Source organism: Nerophis ophidion, linkage group LG03, assembly GCF_033978795.1.
Source record: "Nerophis ophidion isolate RoL-2023_Sa linkage group LG03, RoL_Noph_v1.0, whole genome shotgun sequence".
Lineage (NCBI taxonomy): Eukaryota > Metazoa > Chordata > Actinopteri > Syngnathiformes > Syngnathidae > Nerophis > Nerophis ophidion.
In genome coordinates this window covers 57,190,553-57,211,022 of record NC_084613.1, presented here as the reverse complement: position 1 = coordinate 57,211,022, position 20,470 = coordinate 57,190,553, and the positions used below count along the sequence as shown (strand labels likewise).

General features: G+C 39.7%; 2 protein-coding genes and 1 long non-coding RNA gene across 4 annotated transcripts; 2 read left to right on the top strand and 1 right to left on the bottom strand.

Moving 5' to 3' along the window:
• Window positions 1–2,619: 2,619 nt before the first annotated feature.
• LOC133549848 (potassium voltage-gated channel subfamily S member 3-like) lies at window positions 2,620–4,004 on the top strand. Its single transcript, XM_061895687.1, has one exon. The coding sequence runs from the start codon at window positions 2,620–2,622 to the stop codon at window positions 3,901–3,903; it is 1,284 nt and encodes a 427-aa protein (XP_061751671.1). The 3' UTR covers window positions 3,904–4,004.
• A 3,324-nt stretch (window positions 4,005–7,328) lies between these two features.
• On the bottom strand, window positions 7,329–17,693 carry LOC133549849 (uncharacterized). 2 transcript variants are annotated; one of them, XR_009806195.1, is made up of 4 exons: window positions 15,569–17,693; window positions 13,476–13,597; window positions 10,031–10,338; window positions 7,329–7,982 (listed from the first exon to the last, which is right to left on the bottom strand). It is a non-coding gene; the product is annotated as an uncharacterized LOC133549849 (long non-coding RNA). The 2 variants fall into 2 exon arrangements; XR_009806194.1 differs by lacking the exon at window positions 7,329–7,982 and having other exon boundaries at window positions 9,171–10,338.
• On the top strand, window positions 13,418–18,785 carry LOC133549847 (tubulin beta-4B chain-like). Its single transcript, XM_061895686.1, has 5 exons — window positions 13,418–13,772; window positions 17,267–17,375; window positions 17,446–17,556; window positions 17,623–17,867; window positions 17,926–18,785. The coding sequence occupies exons 1-5, from the start codon at window positions 13,716–13,718 to the stop codon at window positions 18,733–18,735; spliced, it is 1,332 nt and encodes a 443-aa protein (XP_061751670.1). The 5' UTR covers window positions 13,418–13,715; the 3' UTR covers window positions 18,736–18,785.
• The last annotated feature ends 1,685 nt before the right edge of the window (window positions 18,786–20,470 follow it).

The window sequence follows — 20,470 nt, the reverse complement described above, 5'->3', positions numbered from 1 at the left end:
TCAGCCTCAGGTAAAATGCGCCTCTCTCGACCACCTCCATGACAAGAGATTTTGTCATTTGCATGATTTTCAACTCAATTACGCACACATTTAATTGATTTAAAGAGTTATGATAGGAGCCATCCCTTATTTGTGTGTGCTCACATTTTGTTGCTGGCATTCATCCACCAGTTTTAGGAGCATGCGTGTGTCAAATGTGATCTTGCTGCCAACATTCACTGTAAATCTGCAATTTGACCGCACGTAATTTAATCCCAGTAATGATTAATGTTGCTCCGTTGAAAAATTGCCTGGGGGTTAATTACAATTAAATATTCATTTTAATCGACATCAATCGTGTTTGAAATTGCATGTGCTAAGAGAAGAAATTAAATATATGCACTTAATGTGTTTATTAAACACCTTTAGCATCAGGAGGCATTAAAGTGATTATGATGGAAGTGCTTTGGTGAAGAAAAAAAGGCCTGCAACACTGTCATGTTTTTTAATGGTACTCAAATTTCCCATCGAGAGTTAACGTGGATCGGCCAAAGTGTTTGCATAGGTCCAAGTTCCTCTGCACTTTACACAAGAAGCACTTATGCTGTTTTCCATTCGTACTGGGAAGTCAAAATTCCCAACTCAGAAAGTCTGAGAATTCTCACCTCCACAAGTTTGTTTCAAATATGGCTGCTCTGGATGTAAACAATGATATCTGCTTCTGGTCCGTTCAGTGGTTCTTAACCTTGTTGGAGATACCCACCAGTTTTTAAATTTTGTTTTTGTTTTCAAATTCAAGAAATATTCATGTTTTTTTACTGGTGCACAAAATGAACCGTGAATGAATATCACCTTGTTCAAAGAAAACAACCAACCCAGTGCACGAACTCACAACTAATTCCACACCTTACACACATTACCATGAAGTAATTAACGTGGACCCCGTCTTAAACAAGTTGAAAAACCTATTCAAGTGTTACCATTTAGTGGTCAATTGTACGGAATATGTACTGTACTTTGTAAACTGTACTGTTTCATATAATTATAGGAAACAGTACAGTTTACAAGGAGAATACATTAATGTATTCCCTTCCTTAGCAATCTGCTAATAAAAGTTTCAATCGATCAAACAAGCTGCAAATCAGATGGAAAATTAGAGGGAACATTGTTTGGGGGTATCCATAATATACTGATAGGGAGACGTTATTATTTACACGATAAGTCGGATGTGTCTTTACCTCCGTGGTGGTGGCTATGCCGAAACCCCTGAGGCCGACTTACCGAACCCCTAGGGTTCGATCGAACCCAGGTTAACTAACCAGGTTAAGGTTAGTTGTAGTAATTCAGCATGCATATACAATGTATTGTTGTACGATTGTTTATGGTAATGTCACTGCAGTGGAAACTACTTTATTTCATGTGCTATATGTGATGGGCAAGCCACTTGGAAAATGTAGTAAGATAAGCTACAAGTTACTCCATCAAATGTAGCTAAGCTACAGGGGAAGCTATCCCCACAGAATTGTAGCAAGATACACGGCAAAACAATAACAATACTGAAATAAACTGCAACAAAAAAACAGTGCAATGCATTTTCATAACATGGTCACTACTGCCTAGTTTCTCTTGTTACATTCTTATTTTTACTGTTAATTTTTTTTTATTATTGTAATATCCATCCATCCATTTTCTACCGTTTATTCCCTTTGGAGTCCCGGGGGGCGCTGGTGCCTATCTCAGCTACAATCGAGCTCACTCGCCACCTCATCACAGGGCCAACACAGACAGACAGACAACATTCACACTCACATTCACACACTAGGGCCAATTTAGTGTTGCCAATCAACCTATCCCCAGGTGCATGTCTATGGAAGTGGAAGGAAGCCGGAGTACCTGGAGGGAACCCACGCATTCACGGGGAGAACATGCAAACTCCACACAGAAAGATCCTAAGCCCGGGTTTGAACCCAGGACTACTCAAGACCTTCGTATTGTGAGGCAGACGCACTAACCCCTCTCCCACCGTGAAGCCCTTATTATAATATCTCTATTTTATTTCCATTTATAACCCCATTATTTACTTTTTCAATTTGATCTCAATTCTGTACACTGCTGCTGGAATTTTTATTTTCCTGAGGGAACTCTTCTGAAGGTACTATCCATCTACATTAACTACATTAACGAGCTACTGCCCAACATGTGGCTAGCAACAGCATTTGTTTCCTCTTCATCCAATGAGCACATTAGAACGATCGTCCCGCCCACAATGGATGTGCTGCCGGGCACACATTCTCCTGAGTATCATTGATACTTGTTTTTAGTCTATTTTTTTTTTTAGTTACACATTTAATGAAAAATATATTGGCCTGTTATGCAAAATACTAACACTGCAGATGATGCTGGTGTGTAAGTGGTAGTGTGTGTGTGTGTGTGTGTCTGTGTGTGTGTGTGTGCGTGCGTGTGTGTATTCAGCTCCTTTAACAAGGTGTCACAGAAACCCACGTGTTAACCTGAAACATGTCCAGGATCGGATTGTATGACACAGACACATTACTAATTTGTGTGTGTGTGTGTGTCTGTGTGTGTGTGTGTATACAGGCAAAAAACCCTCTGAGGTTTCCATCCAGTGTGTATTCCATCATGATGTATGGACAGATCCTTCACCCTCCCCCTCGTGAGGACTGCTTCATGGTCGTCAACGTTGGAGGTTTCAAACGAAAACTGGATCACAACGTTCTCAAACGCTTCCCTCAGACCCGCCTGGCTCGTCTTTTGTGCTGCAACTCCAGAGAAGCCGCCCTGGAGCTTTGTGATGACTTCATCCCCGCAGAAATGGAGTATTATTTTGACCGTAATCCACTTTTTTTCGGTTATATTCTGAACTTCTACCTGACGGGTAAAATGCACCTGGTGGATGGTCTGTGCGTGGTGTCCTTCTCCCAAGAGATCGAGTATTGGGGTATCAAGGAGTGCCACCTGGACTTGTGCTGTAGCGGTTCATTTCAAGACCTCCTGGATGAAGCCGATGACGTGGGCGGGGAAACATTTACAGAAGATCTGTCTGCTGTGGACCAGGAAGTCGATCTGTTTGACGGCACCTGCTGTGCAAATGTGCGTCGGAATGTTTGGATCCGCCTTGAGAATCCGTCGTACTCGACTTCAGCCAAAGCCATGGCTGTTGCATCCATGAGTGTGGTCCTGGTGTCCATCGTGGCCATGTGTGTCCATAGCATGCCAGACTTCCAGCAGGTAGACCACAACAACAAACAGCTTGAAGACCCAGTGCTGACTTTCTTTGAAAACCTCTGCGTCCTCCTCTTTTCTGTAGAATTTATTCTTCGTCTAGTCGTCGCTCCATCAGCCAGGAACTTTTTACGCAGCCCTCTCAATGTCATCGACTTGATGTCAATCATGCCGTTCTACGTGACTTTGGCTTGTGATGTTGGTCTGGTGGATAAAGGTGAGAACTCAGAGTTGGAGAAGGTGGGCAAAGTGATGCAGATTCTAAAGTTGATGCGAGTCTTCCGTATCTTAAAGCTGGCTCGCCACTCGGCGGGCCTGCGCTCTCTGGGGGCCACGCTGCGACACAGCGGTCGGGAAGTCGGTCTCCTGGTCCTTTTCTTGTTTGTGGGAATCTCCATGTTCTCTGCACTCATGTACTTTGTCGAGAAGGAGTCCCTGGAGTCAGAGCTGCAGACGATCCCTATTGGCTGGTGGTGGGCCACCATTAGCATGACCACCGTGGGCTACGGGGACACTTTTCCCATTACTCTCGCTGGAAAGCTGGTAGGAACTTTGTGTATTCTCTCTGGGCTGCTTATGGTGGCTTTGCCCATCACCAACATCTTCAATAAGTTCACCAACTTCTACCAGAAACACAATAAAGTGGACCAGATGAAAGCACAAACATTATCCAGTGAATGAAAGAACATTCCCTATCCTGATGGACGGACATTTTAGTTACTACACAATTAACAGGTGATTATTGAACATGAGCAGGGATAAAGATGGATTTTAGAACAGTGGCACGTCAATTTACAAACCTAATTGGGTTCATAAATACAAACGCTTGTGTATAAAAGCAAATGTATACATATTAAGCAATGTACACATAAATAATGCGTTCCAGCCTCAAAAAAAGTCCATGTTTAAGAAAAAGTTGTGTGCTTTCAACGCAATATGAAGCGCTGTACAGTACTGTACATCAAACAAACATGACATGGGGTTGATGGAGCAACTTTCTATTTACTGTAATTTTCTGACTTTATGGCACACTTACAATCCTTTAACCTAATATAAGCCTAATATAAGTAATAATTCCGGTTTTGCTTACCGACCTCGAAGCTATTTTATTTAGTACATGGAGTAGTGATAAGTGTGACCAGTAGGTGGCAGTCACCAGTAATTTTGAAAGGAAAAGTAGAATTAAAATGCTTGAATTCCTGGTAAGCATTTTTAAAGACCTACTGAAACCCACTACTACCGACCACGCAGTCTGATAGTTTATATATCAATGATGAAATATTAACATTGCAACACATGCCAATACGACCTTTTTAGTTTACTTAATTGCAATTTTGAATTTCCCGGGAGTTTTGTCTTGAAAACGTCGTGTAATGATGATGTGTACGCAAGACGTCACGGGTTTTTAGGAAATATGAGCGCTGCACACACACAGCTAAAAGTCGTCTGCTTTAACGGCATAATTACACAGTATTTTGGAGATCTGTGTTGCTGAATCTTTTGCAATTTGTTAAATTAATATTGGAGAAGTCAAAGTAGAAAGATGGAGTTGGGAAGCTTTAGCCTTTAGCCACACAAACACACTGTGATTCCTTGTTTAAAATTCCTGGAGGTGAAACTTTACAATGGATCAGAGCGCGGTCAAGCGAACATGAATTACGACGGACTGTCAACCAGCAGGTTTCGGTGAGAAAATTGTGGTAAAAAGTCGGTTCTTACCGGAGAAAAGCTGAGCTCGTGCCGTCCTTAGCTGCCGTCGACTCCCCTGAGACATTGGCGTCAAGACACCCGTGGAGACACACCTCCGACTATCAGGTACTATTTAACTCACTAAAACACTAGCAACACAATAGAAAGATAAGGGATTTCCCAGAATTATCCTAGTAAATGTGTCTACAAACATCTGAATCCGTCCCAATGCAATCACGTTTTTTGTTTTTTTTCTAGTCCGTCGCTATCAACACGAATCTTTCATCCTCGCTCAAATTAATGGGGAAATTGTTGTTTTCTCGGTCCGAATAGCACTTTTTGTTGGAGGCTCCCTTTAAAAACAATGTGAATATGTGAGGAGCCCCCACACTTGTGACGTCATCGTCTGCGACTTCCGGTAAAGGCAGGGCTTTTTTGTCAGCACCAAAAGTTGCGAACTTTATCGTGGATGTTCTCTATTAAATCCTTTCAGCAAAAGTATGGCAATATCTCGAAATGATCAAGTATGACACATAGAATGGACCTGCTATCCCCGTTTAAATAAAAAAAAATCATTTCAGTAGGCCTTTAACATCATCCCATTAATTATTGCCAATCAACTTCTAAAACCGTTCAGTATTCCTAGAGTTAAAAATTCTAAATTTAGGGCTGTTAGTTGCTCCCACATGTTCAGTGTTATTTGGCAAGGGAAGATTAAATATAGGGAAGTGATCTGATATATCAGTTACCAAAATACCTGATTGAGCTAAATTATTCAGCAAATTTGTAAATATATTATCAATAAGAGTTGCAGAAGAACTTGTAACACTTGTTGTCCTGTAAATCACAGGATAGAGACAGTTGTAGTACATTGTATTCAGAAAGTCAGCAGTCAATGTTATAATCCCCTGGAAGGAAACATACCTTATCTTCTTCATTATTTACATCTAGTGTTAATGCAAGAATAGCATTGAAGGGTGTTATATCTGCATCAAGATACATCCTTCTATAATGTTCTTGCCATTAAAAAATTAACTTGAAGGAGTTTCAACAGAGATTCAAAATCAGTTGAAAACGCTCAAAAGCAAGATCATCCCTAGCATAAAATTGAAACCTGTAATGGACATAAATTGTCACACCACTTCCTACTCTTTCTGATCTACAGGAGTGAACAACATTATATGGAGACATGTCATAAAGCGTTTTTGTTGATTCTGAGAGCCATGTTTCTGAGAGAGCAATGACTGAACATTCATGATTCAGGGAAGATAGATGATTTTACAAGATCGCCATACTTATTAGGACTATTAAAGGCCTATTGAAATGAGATTTTCTTATTTAAACGGGGATAGCAGGTCCATTCTATGTGTCATACTTGATCATTTCGCGATATTGCCATATTTTTGCTGAAAGGATTTAGTAGAGAACATCCACGATAAAGTTCGCAACTTTTGGTGCTAACAGAAAAGCCCCACGTTTACCGGAAGTCGCAGACGATGACGTCACATGTTTGATGGCTCCTCACATCCTCACAATGTTTTTAATGGGAGCCTCCAACAAAAAGAGCTATTCGGACCGAGAAAACAACAATTTCCCCATTAATTTGAGCGAGGATGAAAGATTCGTGTTTGAGGATATTGATAGCGACGGACTAGAAAAAAAACAAAAAAAAACGCGATTGCATTGGGACGGATTTAGATGTTTTTAGGCATATTTCCTAGGATAATTATTGGAAATCCCTTATCTTTCTATTGTGTTGCTAGTGTTTTAGAGAGTTTAATATTACCTGATAGTCGGAAGTGTGTGTCCACGGGTGTCTTGACGCTCAGTGTCTCAGGGAAGTCGACGGCAGCTTTATGGGCGGCACAAGCTCAGCTGATCTCTGGTAAGAAGCAACTTTTTACCACATTTTCTCACCGAAACCTGCTGGTTGACATTCGGTCGGGATCCATGTTCGCTGTGATCCATAGTAAAGTTTCACCTCCGGGAATTTTAAACAAGGAATCACCATGTGTTTGTGTGGCTAACGGCTAAAGCTTCCCAACTCCATCTTTGTACTTTGACTTCTCCAATATTAATTGAACAAATTGCAAAGGATTCAGCAACACAGATCTCCAAAATACTGTGTAATTATGCCGTTAAATCAGACGACTTATAGCTGTGTGTGTGTGCAGCGCTCATATTTGCTAATAGCCTGTGACGTCACGGGTACACGTCATCATTACGCGACGTTTTCAAGAAGAAACTCCCGGAAAATTTAAAATTGCAATTTAGTAAACTAAAAAGGCCGTATTGGCATGTGTTGCAATGTTAATATTTCATCATTGATATATAAACTATCAGACTGTGTGGTGGGTAGTAGTGGGTTTCAGTAGGCCTTTAAGGCTATGCACATTCAAGTGAAAAGTAGGGAACAAATGTGAGTTGGAGTTGATATTCTTACGTAATATATTAAATGTTTCAGCATTATAGTATCCACTAGTGATGGTTTCATTTGAATATTTTAGCCAATTCAGGTTAGGGTCAATGCATGTGTTGTATTTATTACTAGAATCAATTTGGATAAGATTGAATATCCTATCATTCTACAAGTTATCAAAAGGATCTATAGTGTTTCAGGGTCAACAGAAGTAGATCATAAATTGTTTACATTTCGTGAAGGCACAAAACCATGATCAGTCATGGTGAAAGAAAAAGAAAATACATTTGAAAAAAAAACAAGACAAACTTTTAAGATTCAATATCTACAAGCATTGCACTAAGTATGATGGGGTGGGTGAGCGGCCAAGACAAAAACTTGCAGTAACACACATTGTTACTTGCACTGTGGCACACTCAGTTTGATACAACAAAACTTAAACAACTAAGTCGCAACAACATCCATCCATCCATTTTCTACCGCTTGTCCCTCAATTAATACAAATAAAATCCTCTTGTAGGTTAATGCTCTTGGATGGACGGAGGGAGAGGGATGGAGAGGGGAAGGCAATGTTGACAATGTTGTGGATACTTACTGAATGTTTGTCCGCTTGTACCGCTTGTCCCGTTGCTTTCTTTGGACTCCTATTGAGCTAGAAAAACTAGAAACATTATGTAAAAAGGCTAAAAAACAACTCAGCTTTGCTTAGCTAACAACGAGCACCAGCGATCGATCAGCCAGCCTATAATGGATGTGTTGCCAGGCACAAAATGGCTGCGCTGCAAGGCACACAATGGGTAGATGAAACGTTCATACAGTGACACAAGGTTTGTACACTAAAGCATATCTTTATTCTGTGGTTTGTACATCGAAAAGTTCATAAATCAAAGTTTGAATACCACGGTTGTCGATGAAATCTTTGGCAAAGGTGTGCCCCGGTTTGCGTACACCATATCTAATATTATGGCCAAATATTGCACCTAGCAGACCTGCTCATTTACCCGCTTATCTTTCCGTGGACTGCAGTATCCAACCAAAGAATCCCACACATTGGTGACTCAGTCTTGTCGTGTTATTGATTACTGTGTCCGTAACGTGACTTTATGAGACAATTCTACCTCTACCATCAATATGTCAATGCACGCTCTCTACAAAACTACCAAGGACAGCCGGTAAGGTCCTTGTTACCCTTGGCTGTTTGGCTAGACCAGGGGTCACCAACCTTTTTGAAACCAAGAGCTACTTCTTGGGTACTGATTAATGCGAAGGGCTACCAGTTTGATACACACTTAAATAAATTGCCAGATGTAGCCAATTTGCTCAATTTACTTTTAATAAATAAATCTACATATATAAAAAATGGGTATTTCTGTCTCTCATTCCGTCGTACATTTTTTTTTCCTTTTACAAAAAGGTTTTTTGTAGAGAATAAATTATGAAAAAAACACTTAATTGAACGGTTTGATAGAGGAGAAAACAAAAAAAATTCAAATTAAATTTTGAAACAGTTTATATTCAATTTCGACTCTTTAAAATTCAAAATTCAACCGCTAATTCGAATCTTTTTGAAAAAATTAAAAAAAGAATTTATGGAACATCATTAGTAATTTTTCCTGATTAAGATTACTTTTAGAATTTTGATGATATGTTTTCAATAGGTTAAAATCCAATCTGCACTTTGTTATGATATATCACAAATTGGACCAAGTTATATTTCTAAAAAAGACAAATCATTATTTCTTCTAGATTATCCAGAACAAAAAATTGAAAAGAAATTCAAAAGACTTTGAAATAAGATTCGAATTTGATTCTGCAGATTTTCCAGATTTGCCAGAATAATTTTTAAAAATTTTAATCATAATTTTGAAGAAATATTTCACAAATATTCTTTGTTGAAAAAACAGAAGCTAAAATGAAGAATACAAATAAAATGTATTTATTATTCTTTACAATAAAAAAAAAAAATACTTGAACATTGATTTAAATTGTCAGGAAAGAAGAGGAAGGAATTTAAAAGGTAAAAAGGTATATGTGTTTAAAAATCCTAAAATCATTTTTAAGGTTGTATTTTTCCCCCTAAAATTGTCTTTCTGAAAGTTATAAGCAAAGTAAAGAAAATAAATGAATTGATTTAAACAAGTGAAGACCAAGTCTTTTAAATATTTTTTGGGATTTTCAAATTCTATTTGAGTTTTGTCTCTCTTAGAATTAAAAATGTCGAGCAAACCGAGACCAGCTTGCAAGTAAATAAATACAATTTTAAAAATAGAGGCACTGGTAAGTGCTGCTATTTGAGCTATTTTTAGAACAGGCCAGCAGGCTACTCATCTGGTCCTTACGGGCGACCTGGTGCCCGCGGGCACCGCGTTGGTAACCCCTGGGCTAGACATACCTGAGTAAAATGGTGCATTCAGTGACACACTCTAACACTCTCAATAATGTTGTTATTGCTACAACATTGTTTGGCGCTATGCTGACTTATTTTGCAACATAACATTTTTGCTTGAAACCGAATCACACCAATAGTGGGGTGTACGAGATCTGAGTGTACGAGAAGTACTGTTTTAATGTGTTCCGAAAAATGTTTTTGTTCACCTCAAGAAAGTTAAAATAAGATTATCAAATGGTCAGGCCTGTGTAGAAATTTCAAACCATTCTCCGTGTCAGTCAGTTGACCAAATGACGGCTGTGTTGGCTTACCTTTCATTGATTGATTCCCACCGATAGGAAGGTGTCGTCTTGTTTCATTGCCTTTTTACTTTGGCTTACAAATGAGCAACAAAGATATGACACAAATAGAACATCATGGTGAGTGTTATTGTTCATAACTAGTTTTACCGATTTGAAGTCTTTGCTTAAGATTTGAGTCATACTGTGAAAGGCTGCATCATTTTGTTAGGCAGATACAGGGTTGTGACGACAGAGTTAACTTACATTTACTTCGCCTAGCATAGTGCTGCTTAGTGTGTTGTCTCCACAACACGCCACCGACAGTGCACATACAGCATCTGTAAAGCATTCACACAAAGAGAATTAGGGATGAGAAAAGACAAAATAATTGTTGGATTAAAATGGTCATCAATCCGCCCTTCACTGAGTAACACAAGTTGTAAAACATCTAAAATAATAGATTCAATTGTCATATACAGGGTCATTTTATATATCGCGATTTATTTTGGTAAAAAAAATATTCTATATATTTAGCATGTAATTTGATATTGTTCAAATGTACTGTAATTTGTCCTAATACATCTCACTTTACCCCACATACACACCTAGCACTATCTGCAGTTTAGTTAAAAAGAAAACAATAGTTTAGTTTAGTCACTCAAATAAAGAAATACTATTTTTAGTGTTTAGCTGACTGACACAACTTGACTTCCACCAGAAAATAAATATAAACTATATGCTTAAATATGTTAATGTTGTTACCCTTGTTTCATGAATCCATTTTAAATGATCTTATCTTGATTCTTTTCTTAACCTTTTTCCATTCCTGTTTCAGTCCGCATGGCTTATTGATCCTTTTGTCATTTCAGTTATTTTAGTATTAGAATGAGCAATGATCTCCTAATCAGTTTCTTCATATACATACATGTATTTATGTACACATATACTGTATAAAGACTAAAGGACTTTATCATCAGCACCTTTTATTATTTGTTGCTTCCGCCATTGCCCTTCATTGTTCATTGTCTGCATTTAGGTGTCAAGTGCACAGTCAGCAAAACCTGTGGTCATCTTGATGTTGTTCAAGGACTGCCAGGTACAGTAGTTATTTGCTGGTCATGCTGAGATGGCATCAGTACAGTATATCGTCATCAGGACACTCACAGTGTGACATTGGGTGAAAGGTGGGGTACACGCTGGACCGGTCCCCAGCCAGATCACAGGACAAGCTAGACGAACAACCTTACACTACAGTATCACATTCACACTTAAGGAAAATGTACAGCGAGGGTCGGCAACCTATCAATCGAAATGGGCCAATAGATCTTTGGGACTTTTTCATCAGTAAATCCAGAAAACATTTTGCCAGATTAAATTATTGTGTGGACAAAATCTTGCACTTTTTCAAGGGGACCAAGTGGAAATTGGTTGTTAGACTGAAACATGTTTCTGTTAAGAAAGCCCACAAGCTAATCCGTTGACTTTGCCGTTTTTTGCTAACTTGCGATTGGTAGTTCCCATTGTCACTCCACCTGGTTGTGGCCAGGACTCTAAATTGTTAACATTATGTTGACTGTTAGTACTGCCTGCATGTTCAAAAGTCAACTACAACCGATTTAGATATCAAAAGTTTCATTTACAGAAACATTTCAATTCATTCTTTGTACATGTCCGTGTGTGTATGGTAATTACCTGTAAAACCCCTCTCCCACCTCTGAATTAAAAATGACATTCTTTGAAGCGCAGAATAGGCAGTATCCTGTTTGGGGACGGCGTGGCGAAGTTGGGCGAGTGGCTGTGCCAGCAATCTGAGGCTTACTGGTTCAATCCCCACCTACTACCGCCCTAGTCACGTCACTTCACTCTTGCTCCTGATGGTCCTGGTTAGCGCCTTGCATGGCAGTTCCCGCCATCAGTGTGTGATTGGGTGAATGTGGAAATAGTGTCAAAGCGCTTTGAGTTCCTTAAAAAAGGTAGAAAAGCGGTATACAAGTACAACCCATTTACCATTTACTGAGGGGGCCAAATTATCATACTCCAGCAGGTACAAGACATTAAAACAACGTTGAGAACGTGTTGAATTAGGTCCTAATGTTGAGCAACTCAAACCTAACGTCGGAACGACATGCTTTGTGATGACATTTAATCAATGTTGGGTTCTGACATTGATTTGACTAATAAGTCTTGGTAATTTTTTGACCATTATTTTACAACACAAATACAACGTTGAAACAACATGCTTTTTGATGTTTATTTAATTTCAGGTTGTGACGTTGATTTGACCACTTAAATTTTGTCATTTTGCAAAACAACAACGTGGATCCAGTGTTAAACATCAACATTGTCTCAATTTACAAATACAACTATTTTGCAGCATTGCTTCCAAATCCGTTTTAAAGGAAATTTACGTGTAATCAACATTGTATCAATGTCGTGTGCGTGCTGCGACATTATAGGATTTGTGCAACTACGGATCAAACAGGTTAACATTTTTGTATAAATATATAATTATCGTACCTTACATCTGGCAATGTTGCAGAAGTTTTTCTGTTGGACTTTAAAAAGTAAAACTGCATTTAATTTATCTGATTAGGACCATCCATTCAGCTGTTACATATGTTCAAAAATAAATGTTGCAACCTAAATGATGCAATGTATTAGCTTTACATTCAAAAGGTAAATAATGCCAATATGTGAGCTGTTCATATGTACTTTTGATTATTAAAGGCACTATTTCTGTTCATTACAAAATGTGTTTACTTCACGTGTGACCTGCATGTATATTTTATATCATTTTTTAAATAAAAAGTTGAAGGAATTGTGTCTTTTGTAACTGATCAAGTACTTTTTTTTATTATGGAAAAAATATTCTCATTTCATTTCCTTTTCGCACTATTCAGAGTTATTTTTAATTTTACTATAGAAGGTGCATCTGGACAAATTTGCATAAAATGCAAAAATTAGTTCAAGAGTTTAATTCAGAAAGAGAGACCAATTAGATGCTCAAGAAGCTACAGCAGTAGTTTACAATATTCACAATCACATTTTTCAATACATTCTTGACATATTTCACCCTGAGTGCAATGACTCTATAGAATATGAGTTTCACTTTTTTAATTTAATCACTGAAACAATTTTTTTTTTTTGCGGTACACGTGTTTATAGAGTTGTAGCATAACTTAGTTATCTGCAGGTTGCAATGCTTTTATAATCATTCATCGTTTTAGATGTCATGTAATTGCAATAAAAATGCCTACTCAATTGTAAAATGAAATATTTCAAGTAGTTTTGCACAGTGTTTCCATAGAAACGCAGGTGCACGTTCTGTTGTGTGACGTCGCGCTGCAAATGAGGCGTACATAACGTGTTGTGACGATGTGATGCATGAGTGAGTATGTCACCGTATGTCACTCTCACAGTGACACACCATGAGTCATTGTTCAAGGTAACTCGGAAGTCGACGTGCGGGCGTCACCTGCGTGCACGCTTGCATGTGCTTGCGTGCGGCGGCCGCGCACCTCTGTGACAGAGGGGAGTGTGTTTGTGCACGGGGGGCCACGATTTGGCGTACAGGAGCCCGCCGTAGTGGAGGAGACTCTATTGCCAGAAAGACAGAGGGAGACGAGAAAGAAGACGAAGAAAATAAAGAAAGGAACAGCAGAAGCCTTGGAAGACATTTCGACGTTTGCTCTTCTTCACAATTTATACATCGACAATGAGGGAAATCGTGCACATCCAAGCCGGCCAGTGTGGCAACCAGATTGGTGCCAAAGTAAGTCATAGATTTACCATTTTGCATATAATTACTAAACAGTAAACACTTTTATGTAAAAAAAACAACTAATTAAGACTTAATATTATGACGCGCCAATACCTACCACTAGGCGGCGGCATTGTATTAATCAACATGCACATGTGATGTGTCATTACATTTCGTCACTTTTATTCATAAATATATTAACGTGGATTCATGTTAATATAAAGAGCGGAACTAATGTCTGCAGTAGTAGTTGCCTGCAGGTCCCTTTTAGGGTATGGGTACTTACCTGCTCCCCTCCACTTACAGGAAACTTTATATTTTTATTTTTATTAACCTTTATTTATAATCCACATTTACATACAAGCAAATAAATTATAATAACCAAAACAAGTACAAAAACAGTACAAAAAAAGCGCCAGGGGTTTGTAAACTCAACCTTAGAGGAAACTTGGGAGGCTGCTCGTTCGTGTCGTCGGTCATCAGTTTAAACACAATATTTTTCCTTTAACCACTATCCAACTACTAAATACCAACCATAGGCGGCTTTTCAATTAGTACACTTATGTTATGTACAATTAGTACACTTACGTAGTCGTAATGGTTTGTACAGTCCTTTGAGACATTTGTGATTTAGGGCTATATAATTAAACATTGATTGATTGATGTAAATTAGTACTTATGTTATGTACACGTCACGTTCAATTAGTAGTGAAGTGAAGTGAAGTGAATTATATTTATATAGCGCTTTTCTCAAGTGACTCAAAGCGCTTTCCATAGTGACACCCAATATCTAAGTTACATTTAAACCAGTGTGGGTGGCACTGGGAGCAGGTGGGTAAAGTGTCTTGCCCAAGGACACAACGGCAGTAACTAGGATGGCACAAGCGGGAATCGAACCTGCAACCCTCAAGTTGCTGGCACGGCCACTCTACCAACCGAGCTATAAACAGGAATTCCCTTTTTCTCGTAGACATGTTGATGTGGATGCATTTCCAACGATAAAGTCAACAAAATCACAAAGGTGAATACACTTGTTATGTGCAATTAGTACACTTAGTACATGTCATGTTTCAATTAGTACACTTATGTTATATACAATTAGTACACTTATGTACACGTCATGTTTCAATTAGTACACTTATGTACAATTAGTACACGTTTCAATTAGTACACAACATAAGTGTACACATATGTACACGTCATGTGCTAAATAAGTTCACTTATGTTATGTACAATTAGTACACTTATGTAAATTAGTACTAATGTTATGTACACATCACATTTCAATTAGTAAACTTATGTTATGTACAATTAGTACACTTAGTTCACGTCACGTTTCAATTAGCACACTCATGTCATGTGTCATGTACAATTAGTACACAGCATAAGTGTCCACATATGTACACGTCACGTTACAATTAGTACACTTATGTTATGTACAGTAAACTTATGTAAATTAGTACGTATGTTAAATACACAACGTTTCAATTACTACACTTATGTTATGTACATTTAGTACATTTATGTAAATTAGTACTTATGTTATGTACACGTTACAATTAGTACACTTCTGTTATGTACAATTAGTACACTTATGTAAATTAGTACTTAAGTTATGTACACGTCATGTTACAATTAGTACACTTATGTCATATGTAAATTAATACTTATGTCATGTACACGTCAATGTTATGTACAATTAGTACACTTATGTAAATTAGTACTTATGTCATTGACACGTCACGTCAGGGCGCGAATTTCGACGGCCGTGTGTTGTCCAATATCAGCAAGTGACGTTGCGCTCTTACCGGAAATGATACTTAGTCGTCTCGTCGCCTTATTTACTGTGGATTTTATCCACTCGAGTATCTTCTTCTCCGTGGCCAACATGACGGAGTGACGATTACACTCGACATTTAGGACGTGTCGACTCCAGTACTCAGTACCCGGATGTTGCACTCGCACAGCTAACTTACTATTACTAACATCCGGGTACTGGCTCAGTACCCGGATGTACAAAAAATGAATAAATAGCTTTAAGGCTAAATCCAAATATACTCTCCATTGACCCCCTTGTTTGGCCCTTTAGCATGTACTGTAAACTTTACAAGCTAATAATTGCAATGGTTAATGTACTTTTGGTGTCATTACAATTGGCAAACATATCTTACATTGAAACAATCCATTGTTTTTGGGTAGTTCTACAAGGAACATTCTGCTAATCCTACTCACCACATTGTGTACACTTTTTAATGTAGATTTTATGTAAACTTGCAACCTAACAGTGCCTTCTACCCTTATATAATAATTGTTGTAATTGGACATGTTTTATTTATGTACACAAACATATTTTTTATGTAATCTCATAACCCAGTGGTTCTCAACCTTTTTTCAGTGATTTTTTAAATTCAAGTACCCCCTAATCAGAGCAAAGCCATTTTGGTTGGAAAAAAGAGATAAAGTAAAATACAGCACTATGTCATCAGTTTCTGATTCATTAAATTGTTAAACAGTGCAAATTATTGCTCATTTGTAGTGGTCTTTCTTGAACTATTTGGAAAAAAAGATAAAAATAACTAAAAACTTGTTGAAAAATAAACAAGTGATTCAATGATAATTAAAGATTTCTACTTATAGAAGTAATCATCAACTTAAAGTACCCTCTTTGGGGATTGTAATAGAGATCCATCTGGTTTCATGAACTTAATTCTAAACATTTCTTCACAAAAAAAAGAAACATCAATATTTATGGAACGTGTACACGAAAAATCTAGCTGTCAACAGTTTTATGAACATACATTCATCTTTTGCTGAAGTATTATTCAACCGAGCTATACCGCCCGGTATAGCTCGGTTGGTAGAGCGGTCGTGCCAACAACTTGAGGGTTGCAGGTACGATCCCCGCTTCCGCCATCCTAGTCACTGCCGTTGTGTCCTTGGGCAAGACACTTTACCCACCTGCTCCCAGTGCCACCCACACTGGTTTAAATGTAACTTAGATATTGGGTTTCACTATGTAAAGCGCTTTGAGTCACTAGAGAAAAAGTGCTATATAAATATAATTCACTTCACAATAAATATATTTATAAAGGATTTTTGAATTGTTGCTATTTTTAGAATATTTAAAAAAAAACTCCCGTACCCCTTGGCATACCTTCAAGTACCCCCAGGGGTACGCGTACACCCATTTGAGAACCACTGTCATAACCAACTCGGGGCTGCCCAGTTATTGATATTTTTCACACTTTTTAAATTAGAACAATTTGTCTTTTCAATCAAACTTGCATTGATTGCATGGAGAAATATGCCATTATAATCTAATCAGTGATGGAGCAGGCAGCAGCTAGCAATACATTTGTGGTAACATTTCATATGAAGCGTGTCATTCATAAATGGACATTTTACATGCGCTTCTTCATGCAAAACGGGGTCCGCACACACATCGCCTGATCTGCGTTTGCCCATTACTTGCGTTCGATTGTGATAATGTTCTTTTCTGTTTGCAGTTCTGGGAAGTAATTAGTGACGAGCATGGCATTGACCCCACCGGGACCTATCACGGAGACAGTGACCTGCAGCTGGACAGGATCAATGTTTACTACAATGAAGCCACAGGTTACCGTTACCTTTAGGTTTTGTAGCTTCCTCTCAATTTCTGACTTACATTGTCATTTTTTGCATTAAGGCGGTAAATATGTGCCCCGCGCTGTTCTTGTGGACTTGGAACCAGGCACCATGGACTCTGTGAGATCCGGAGCCTTTGGGCAGATATTTCGACCAGACAATTTTGTGTTTGGTGGGTCAATTAAAAGTGTGTATTTATTAAGTTCAGATTGGCTAAGTATTGCTGCTCCCTGCGCAGGTCAGAGCGGTGCTGGTAACAACTGGGCCAAAGGTCATTATACCGAGGGAGCTGAGGTGGTGGACTCGGTCCTGGATGTTGTGCGCAAAGAGTCGGAAAACTGCGACTGCCTGCAAGGTTACCAGCTCACACATGCTCTCGGCGGGGGAACAGGATCAGGCATGGGAACCTTGCTCATCAGCAAGATCCGTGAGGAATACCCCGATAGGATCATGAATACGTTCAGCGTGGTGCCTTCCCCCAAGGTGAGCGTCTTTGTGATACAGCGTGAGTGCGATGATTGAGGTTGTGTGTCTTCACCAGGTGTCCGACACGGTGGTGGAGCCGTACAACGCCACGCTGTCCATCCACCAGCTGGTTGAGAACACGGATGAAACCTACTGCATCGACAACGAGGCTCTCTACGACATCTGTTTCCGCACGCTCAAGCTGACCACGCCCACTTACGGAGACCTGAACCACCTGGTGTCCTCCACCATGAGCGGAGTCACCACTTGCCTGCGCTTCCCTGGTCAGCTCAACGCCGACCTCCGTAAACTGGCCGTCAACATGGTGCCCTTCCCTCGTTTGCACTTTTTCATGCCGGGCTTTGCCCCCCTGACTAGCAGGGGGAGCCAGCAGTACCGAGCCCTAACCGTTCCCGAACTTACTCAGCAAGCGTTCGACGCCAAGAACATGATGGCGGCGTGCGACCCACGTCAAGGCCGCTACCTGACCGTGGCCACCATGTTCCGGGGGCGCATGTCCATGAAGGAGGTGGACGAGCAGATGCTCAACGTGCAGAACAAGAACAGCAGCTACTTCGTCGAGTGGATCCCCAACAACGTCAAGACCGCCGTCTGCGACATTCCGCCCCGCGGCCTCAAGATGTCCGTCACCTTCATCGGCAACACCACGGCCATCCAGGAGATGTTCAAGCGTATCTCCGAGCAGTTCACGGCCATGCTGCGGCGGAAGGCCTTCCTGCACTGGTACACGGGCGAAGGCATGGACGAGATGGAGTTCACCGAAGCCGAAAGTAACATGAATGACCTGGTGTCCGAGTACCAGCAGTACCAGGACGCCACCGCGGAGGATGAAGGGGAAGGCGAGGAGGAGCCTGAAGAAGATTAAAGCTTGACCATGTCAAGGTCTCATTTGGATTCTTTCGAATCTCCTGGAATTCCATGTTGAGTATGATTTAATAAATGAAAACATTTTGAATGAATAAGTGCCTCAGTATTTTTGCCTTTAAATTGATAAAAGTTTTTTCCCCTTCCCTCTCATAAAAAGCCACCTTGTGACCTGAAAAAAAAAACACGGGTGTAGTAGCTAAATGTAGTAACATGAAGCCACAAAGTGTCAGTAATTGTATATTAAATGGACAACATTTTTTTTAGTCATACATGTCCCATCACCATAAAGGACATAGTAAGTCGTTAACAAGGGTACGTGGTTTAACCTCAGCATGTTGTGTAGAGGTCTAGTTCTCCCTGTTTCCATCAGGGGGGTCGATGACATGGTAGAGGATTATAAATACCTCGGAGTACACATCGACAACAAGCTGACTGGGTCAAAACACGCTGAGGTCCTCTACAAGAAGGGACCGAGCCGCCTCTACTTCCTCAGGAGGCTAGGATCCTTCAACGTCTGTACAAAGGAAGATGTTCTACGAGTCGGTGGTGGCGAGCGCTTTCTTGTACGCCGTGGCTTGCTGGGGCAGCGGGCTGAGAGCGAGGGACGCAAGACAGGACAAGTTGGTAGAGAAGGCCAGAAACGTGGTAGGAGTGGAGCTGGACTCTCTGGTGGTGGTGTCAGAGAGAAGTCTACCAAAACTGCTAGCAATTATGGACAACACCTCCCACCCACTACACTCGGACCTTGCGGAGAGAATCAGCACGTTCAGTGGAAGGCTCGGACTCCCAAAATGCAACACGGAACGACACAGGATGTCCTTCATACCGACAGCCATCAGACTGTATAATACATATGTTCCACAGGATGTCCTTCATACCGACTATAATACATATGTTCCTTGACTGCACTTAAATGTAGAATATATAAGGAATCTATATTATTCATATATTATATATACGTCATATATTATTGTTTATTGTGAGCGAACTGTGGTGCTGAATTTCCCCCAGGGATCAATAAGTACTTTCTATTCTATTCTATTCTAGTACAGTGGTCCCAAACCACCGGGCCGCAGAAAATTTTTTAATATATTTTTCTTTTTCTTTATTCATTTTTTAATAAATCAACATAAAAAACACAAGATACACTTACAATTAGTGCACCAACACAAAAACAACTCCCTTTTTCATGACAAAGAAAAAGGGAGGTTTTTGTGTAACTTCCCCCCCCCCCACGGGACAGATTATCCAGCGTTGAGCGGTCCGCAGCTACAAAAAGGTTGGGGACCACTGGTCTAGTAGACATAAAAGTCATTAACTGCTTCTCAAGCGTACTAATGATGACTTCCTGAAAAAAAGGAAGTGCCAAATAACTAAATTTAGTAACATCATACCGCCACAGGGTGTCAGTAATTCTCTACGTCAAAAATGATGTTTAGGTCTTGTCATGTAAAACCGCAGAGGGATGCATCCATCTACCTCGGGGGTCAGCTAACCGCGGCTGTAGAGCCACAGGCGGCTCTTTGGCGACGTCCTGGTGGCTCCAGGGAGCTCTTTCGAAAATGTATGGAGATGAAAAAAAAAATGGGGTGAAAAACATGTTTTTGTTTTAATATGGTTTCTGTAGGACAAACACTACACAAACCTTCCTAATTGTTAGAAAGTCCACTGTTTAATAGATTTGTGTTTATGCTTCATTGATGAGAGTATTTGGCGAGTACTGTTTTGTCCTA

What these genes read in the sequence shown, in the direction of transcription:
- LOC133549847 (XM_061895686.1), top strand. Translation starts at nt 13,716, where the DNA reads ATGAGGGAAATCGTGCACATCCAAGCCGGCCAGTGTGGCAACCAGATT. An exon ending in GCAACCAGATTGGTGCCAAA is followed by an intron (nt 13,773 to 17,266) that starts GTAAGTCATAGA and finishes TTCTGTTTGCAG; the next exon opens with TTCTGGGAAGTAATTAGTGA. An exon ending in ACCAGACAATTTTGTGTTTG is followed by an intron (nt 17,557 to 17,622) that starts GTGGGTCAATTA and finishes CTCCCTGCGCAG; the next exon opens with GTCAGAGCGGTGCTGGTAAC.
- LOC133549848 (XM_061895687.1), top strand. Translation starts at nt 2,620, where the DNA reads ATGATGTATGGACAGATCCTTCACCCTCCCCCTCGTGAGGACTGCTTC.